The following is a 7,222-nucleotide window of genomic DNA, read 5'->3' on the forward strand; positions in this document are numbered from 1 at the left end:
TTTAAAACTGTGTCGGACTGAATAAGCTTCTCCCTCCCAAAAAAGCAAAGACAAAAAAACCTAATTTGCTCTGCATTAAAAGTAAGAATTTGCATTTTCTGCAAGATGAGTTTTCTGAATTTCCTGGGGAAAAAAGGAAACTGTCTTTCTGGATGGGCAGGCAATGAAGTGGTCGAGGCAAAAGCATGGCTACATGGCTTAGATCATGGTCTAAGATTAAGGTCAGCTAGAACGGTTGAGATTTTTAAAATATCTGATATCTATGATTTGGCTGTAGGATGCATCACATACAGTGTGTCCGTAAAGTCATGATGCACTTTTGACCCGTCACAGGAAAGCAACAAAAGACGATAGAAATGTGAAATCTGCACCAAATAAAAGGAAAACCCTCCCAGTTTCTGTAGGATGATGTGGCAGCATGTGCACATGTGCACATGATGACGTAACACTGTGTATACAGCAGAGCAGCCCACGGCCATGCTAGTCGAGATGTGGATGGTACAGAGGAAAGTTCAGTGTGTTCTGTGGCTCGCTAAATTCGAATCCATGACCAAAGTGCAACATGAATATCAGCGCGTTTATAATGAAGCGCCACCACATAGGAATAACATTACTCAGTGGGATAAGCAGTTGAAGGAAACCGGCAGTTTGGTGGAGAAACCCTGTTCTGGTAGGCCATCAGTCAGTGATGAGTCTGTAGAGGCTATACGGGATAGCTACCTAAGGAGCCCTAAAAAATCTGTGCATAAGCCCACATCAAACTGCACTGAATAGGTATGAAACTGGGAGAGTTTTCCTTTTATTTGGTTCAGATTTCACATTTCTGTCATCTTTTGTTGCTTTCCTGTGACGGGTCAAAAGTGCACCATGACTTTACGGACATACTATGTATCCTGTCAGTCATCCTAAAAATGAAAAACCCATGACACTCATACTTTATGTTCAGAGTACTTTAGAGAGAGAAGAGCAGATGCTCAGTGGGGTTTCAGTGTTGCCTTCTCCTGAAGTTGCCTACGGAAGTAACTGTATAGTGAGAGAACTATCACTAACATCAAGAAACATCATTTTCCTCAACTCCATGTCTAGGAAAGTTCCCACACAGTGGAGGTGAAAGCTGGCAGAAATTCTGGCTTGTGGACAGGATCTGCTGTCCTTAAAGGATTCTGTGATCAGAGACCCAGCAGAGTCCCAGAGCCCAATCCTCTTTCCCATTTTTACATCCCAGCAAAGACCAGAGAGCAAGCAAGGCATGCGGGACACAGGATGTGAGGGTGAATATCCTGGGGTCATCGGCATTCACCAAACTTAGAGGATGTTCACAGACAACAGCCTCTTAAGCAGAAAATTTCACCAGTTTTCTCTAGTTGCTTCCTAAGAAAAAAAAAGCTGTCATTTTTCTTTTTCTTCTATTTTTAGCGAGAGAAATAGACAAAGAGAGAGACAGAGAAAGGGACAGAAGAGAGATATGAGAAGCATCAATTCTTCATTGCAGCACCTTAGTTGTTCATTAATTGCTTTCTCATATGTGCCTTGACCAGGGGCTATAGTAGAGCAAGTGATCCCTCATTCAAGTCAATGACCCTAGACTCAAGCCAGTGACCTTGGGCTTCAAGCCAGTGACCTTTGGGCTCAAGTCAGTGACCATGGAGTCATGTCTATGATCCTACACTCAAGCCAGGGACCCTGTGCTCAAGCCGGATGAGCCCGTGCTCAAGCCAGCAACCTTGGGGCTTCAAACCTGGGTCCTTTGCATCCCAGGCCAACGCTCTATCCACTGCGTCACCTCCTGGTCAGGCTACTGGCGTTTTTCTTACAGAAAGTTCGAGAACCCAATATTAAGAACACAGAACTGGGTCATCATAATGAGCAATCATTTTAATCATACTTTTGGATGTAATCAGAGTATCAGAATTGATGATGGAAATCAATATGTGGAAGTGTGGGAAGGGAGTAGACAAGAATGTCCATAATGCTCTGAGTTTTGTTAACACACTGATCTAATCCCAGCCAAGACCACCCATTCTCCCTTATTCTTCCCTCCCTTCTGTTCAATTGTTCTGAGGGTGGTTTTTTTGTTTTGTTTTGTTTTTTGTATTTTTCTGAAGTGAGAAATAGGAAGGCAGAGAGACAGACTCCCGCATGCACCACACTGGGATCCACCCATCATGTCCACCAGGGGGTGATGCTCTGCCCATCTGGGGCATTGCTCTGTTGTAACTGGAGCCATTCTAGTGCCTGAAGTGGAGGCCATGGAGCCATCCTCAGTGCCCGGGCCAACTTTGTTCCAATGGAGCCTTGGCTGCGGGAGGGGAAGAGAGAGATAGAAAGAAGAGTGGGAAGGGTGGAGAAGCAGATGGGTGGTTCTCCTGTGTGCCCTGGCCGGGAATTGAACCGGGGACTTCCACATGCCAGCCTGACACTACCACTGAGCCAACTGGCCAGGGCCAGTTTTTTGTTTTTGTTTTATAGATTTTTTAAAAATTTTTAATTTTTTTTTTTTCATTTTTCCAAAGCTGGAAACGGGGAGGCAGTCAGACAGACTCCCACATGTGCCCGACCGGGATCCACCTGGCATGCCCACCAGGAGGCGATGCTTTGCCCCTCTGGGGCATCGCTCTGTTGCATCCAGAGCCATTCTAGCGCCTGAGGCAGAGGCCACAGAGCCATCCCCAGCCCCCGGGCCATCTTTGCTCCAATGGAGCCTTGGCTGCGGGAGGGGAAGAGAGAGACTGAGAGGAAGGAGAGGGGGAGGGGTGGAGAAGCAAATGGGTGCCTCTCCTGTGAGCCCTGGCTGGGAATCGAACCCGGGACTCCTGCACACTGGGCCGACGCTCTACCGCTGAGCCAACCGGCCAGGGCCGCCGGTTATTTTTTTTTAATGCAGACATCTGAAATAAATTAAAAACAAAATTAGTTTCAATTTAATTAGTCAAAATTTTATTAATTTAGCACAGGATTAAAATTAAAATACACTGTGTGCTTTAGTCTACTGGATTCAAGGTGTGGTCCCTCCAGCATCATTTAGAACCTTATCACAACACAATCAACTGTTCAAATGCTATAGAAATGTTTACCTGAAACCTATGTACTCTATTGACCAATGTCACCACATTGAATTTAATTTATTAAAAAAAAAAACTTATTACAAATGAAAATTCTTGGGTCCCATCTCAGACCTACTGAATTCATCCAGGGATTCTGATGCACAATGAAATTTTGAAATCAATGTTATATTTCAGTGATATTGAATCCTGGCTGCACATTGAAATCACCTAGAAAATATGGAAAAGTACTGCTGCACCTTAATCGCAGAGATTCTAATTTGATTGGTTCACGGTGTGGTTATGGATAAGGGAATTTTTTAAAGTTTCTTCATGTGCCTATAATAAGAAGTCAGGACTAGAAACCATTGGTCCAGCCCATTTACATCACTTGGGACTTCACAGTCAAATATAGCCACTCAAATCAACTCCATTCTAGGAGTCTCCCTCCCAAACAAAGACTTTGAGGGCCAGTTTTTCTCTGTCCCCTCACACACTTCCTTTCTGATCCTGGTGGGTAAGATTGAGTGGCTTTGTTTCCGTTAACCTTGGTTGGCAATCAGCCCAGTCTTATTTTTCTTTCCTTGTATCTCCATAACCTTTTCAAGTTTTCCTTCCCCACCTAACCTAGTTTTGGTCATTTAAACCAATTGAAGCAGGTTAGAATAGGTACTTAATGGAATTAGTCCAATAACTCCACAGCAGAAAGAACACCATAAATTTCTCATGAGCAGATGCTCAGTGAGCCACCACTGTCTTCTTCTCCAGGCAACCCAGGACAGAAGAACGGACGCAAGGGTTCCAAACAAAAATTACAGTGTGTATAGATGAGGGCATCATTTTTAACATCAAAAAACTTGATTTCTTCCATCTCAACATCTAGAAAAATTCCTACGCGGGTAAGGCCAGGGTTGGCAGTAATTTTGGTTTCTGGTATGGAGCTGGAGTAGATCACTCCTGCCTTCATGCTGATGACCCAGAAGCCATGCACAGAGGAAAAGCCACTCTTCTTCTTTCTGTCGACAGATTCCTTGCAAACTCCCAGAGCCCACTCCTTCCCCTCTTCCACTTCTACCTCCCAGTAATGGCGGCCAGAGGTGAAGAACGGGGTACCCAGGACACAGGCCATGTAGACAAATCTCTGGGGATCTTCCATTAGGTTGTGACAGATCTCCCCATAGTGGACTTTCCTTAGGTCATCAGAGAGGACAAGGCGGGAGTTTCTGGTGACTTCATCCAGGGTCATATCCTCCTGGAACTTTAGGAACTCACTGTTCACATGCAAACCTTTGTCCAGTAGGAAACCGTGCTGTTTGATGAGAACTGTGAGTACTGTGAATTGCCAATTCTCCACAGGTGGCTTCTCGATTACTTCTCGACATATGGGGCAGGTCAATTTCAGATCCTTCTTTTCCAGCGCCCAAAGTTGCATGCAATCATAACAGAAAGTATGTGCACAGGGAAAGGAAATAGGATAGGAAAAAAGTCCCAGACAGATTGGACAGATTGCCTCCTCTTTCAGACTTGACATGGTTTCTCAAGGTCACTCCTTAGCAGTAAACTGAGCTGAAATGGCCCTTGGTTATCTTCTGGTAGCAACAAGGAGCCTTCAGTATAGTATCCGCTCTTCTACAATCAGGATGCACCTAAATCCAGGGCAAAAAAATAAAGACTGTGAATATTTTTTTTTTTTTTTAATTTTTTTGTTAAATTTTTTTTATTCATTTTAGAGAGGAGAGAGAGAGGGAGAGAGACAGAGAGAGAGAGGAGAGAGAGACAGGGGGAGGAGCTGGAAGCATCAACTCCCATATGTGCCTTGACCAGGCAAACCCAGGGTTTCAAACCAGCGACCTCAGCATTTCCAGGTCGACGCTTTATCCACTGCGCCACCACAGGTCAGGCCGACTGTGAATATTTCTACAGCTTACACATGAAAGTGATACTAAGTCACCAGAGGATCATAGTAAAGGCACAATCTATGAGAAAAACTGAAAACTATCCAAAATGTAGATAGTCACAACAGAGGGAAATAGGATGGTGGACATTGTTTTTTTAGGTAAGACAGTTTACCTTGTCTAGAGACTTCTAATAAAGTCTTATCTGCAGGACCTGAGTTCAACTGGGTCTTTAACAGGGTCCAGGAATGCAGTCTCTGCACCTAGTCGGTATTCCTTTGAGAGTCACCTGCAGTTCAAGAAAAATGGTTTCCACATTGAGATACAATCGATAAAATAAAGCCAATCCTACTCTACTCATCACAGTAAAGTGACTCTAAGGAGCCTTCAAATTTTTCAAAGAAAAACATATGTGAGTAAAAAAATATTTCATGCAAATGGAAATGAAAAAAAAGCTGAGGTAGCACAACTTGTATCAGACAAAATGGACTTTAAAACAAAGAATTTAGGGCCTGACCTGTGGTGGCGCAGTGGATAAAGCGTCGACCTGGAAATGCTGAGGTCGCCGGTTCGAAACCCTGGGCTTGCCTGGTCAAGGCACATATGGGAGTTGATGCTTCCAGCTTCTCCCTCCTTCTCTCTCTCTGTCTCTCTCTCAACCTTTCTCTCTCCTCCCTAAAATGAATAAATAAAATTTTTAAAAAAATAAAGAAATAATTTAGTAAGAGATAAAGAAGGTCACTACATAATGATAAAGGGAGCAATCCAACAGGAAGATATAACCATTATAAATATCTACACACCTAATATAGGAGCACATAAATATATAAAGCAGACATTGATGGATATAAAGGGCGAGATCAACAGCAATACTATAATAGTAGGGGATTTGAATACCCTACTAACATCATTAGATAGATCCTCAAGAAAGAAAATTAACAAAGAAACAGCAGAATTATTTGACACACTAGATCAACTCGATTTAATAGATATCTTCAGACCTTTCACCCTAAAGCAGCAGAATATACATTCTTTTCAAGTGCTCATGGTACATTCTCTAGGACAGACCACATGTTAGGGCACAAAAGTGGTCTCAACAAATTTAAAAAGATTGAAATCCTATCAAGCATTTTCTCTGATCACAATGGCATGAAACTAGAAATCAATCACAACAGAAAAACTGAAAAATACTCAAACACTTGGAAACCAAATAGCATGTTATTAAATAAGGAATGGGGTAACAATGAGATCAAAGAAGAAGAAAAAGATCCTATAAACTAATGATAATGAGCATACAACAACTCAAAATTTATGGGACACAGCAAAAGCAGTACTGAGAGGGAAGTTCATAGCATTACAGGCATACCTTAAGAAGCTAGAAAAAGCCTGAGCAGGCGGTGGCACAGTAGATAGAGCATTGGACTGGGATGCCGAGGACCCAAGTTTGAGACCCCGAGGTCGCCAGCTTGAGCGTGGGCTCATCTGGTTGAGAAAAAAAAAAAAAAATGCTCACCAGCTTAGACCCAAGGTCGCTGGCTCAAGCAAGGGGTTACTCGGTCTGCTGAAGGCCCACAGTCAAGGCACATATGAGAAAGCAATCAATGAACAACTAGTGTCGCAACGAAAAACTGATGATTGATGCTTCTCATCTCTCTCTGTTCCTGTCTGTCTGTCCCTACCTATCCCCCCCTTCTCTGTCCCTATAAAGAAAAATTTTTTTTAAAAAAAGGAAGCTAGAAAAAGCTCTAATAAAGAACTTAACCCTGCATCTAAAAGAACTAGAAAAAGAACAGCAAGTAAAGCCCAGAGGTAGTAGAAGGAAGGAAATAATAAAGATCAGAGCAGAAATAAATGACATAGAAGCTAAAGAAACAATACAGAGGATCAATGAAACAAGGAGCTGGTTCTTTGAAAAGGTAAACAAGATCAAATGTCAAAACAACCTAGAGATGTTTTCTCTGAACATAAGTACCCTGATTTATCAATGTCACCCCATTAAATTAATTTTTAAAAATTTTTAAAAAAATTTTTTTTAAAAAGCTGTTTCAAGGTCGCTGCCTCAAGCAAGGGGTTACTTGGTCTGCTGTAGCCCCACAGTCATGGCACATATGAGAAAGCAGTCAATGAACAACTAAGGTTCATGATTGATGCTTCTCATCTCTTTCCATTCCTGTCTGTCTTCCCTATCTATCCCTCTTTCTGACTCTCTGTCTCTGTTAAAAAAAAAAAAAAAAAAATCAATCAGGAAGAATCAGAAAAAATCTAAACAGACCGATTACAACAAAT

At 42.4% G+C, this 7,222-nt stretch overlaps 1 protein-coding gene across 1 annotated transcript; it reads right to left on the reverse strand.

The window, feature by feature from the left end:
- Nucleotides 1-3,765: 3,765 nt before the first annotated feature.
- RFPL4B (ret finger protein like 4B) lies at nt 3,766-4,572 on the reverse strand. The gene has a single exon (XM_066371687.1). The coding sequence runs from the start codon at nt 4,570-4,572 to the stop codon at nt 3,766-3,768; it is 807 nt and encodes a 268-aa protein (XP_066227784.1).
- Nucleotides 4,573-7,222: the final 2,650 nt, after the last annotated feature.

This window comes from Saccopteryx leptura, chromosome 3, assembly GCF_036850995.1.
Source record: "Saccopteryx leptura isolate mSacLep1 chromosome 3, mSacLep1_pri_phased_curated, whole genome shotgun sequence".
NCBI lineage: Eukaryota > Metazoa > Chordata > Mammalia > Chiroptera > Emballonuridae > Saccopteryx > Saccopteryx leptura.

What these genes read in the sequence shown, in the direction of transcription:
- RFPL4B (XM_066371687.1), bottom strand. Translation starts at nt 4,572, where the DNA reads ATGTCAAGTCTGAAAGAGGAGGCAATCTGTCCAATCTGTCTGGGACTT.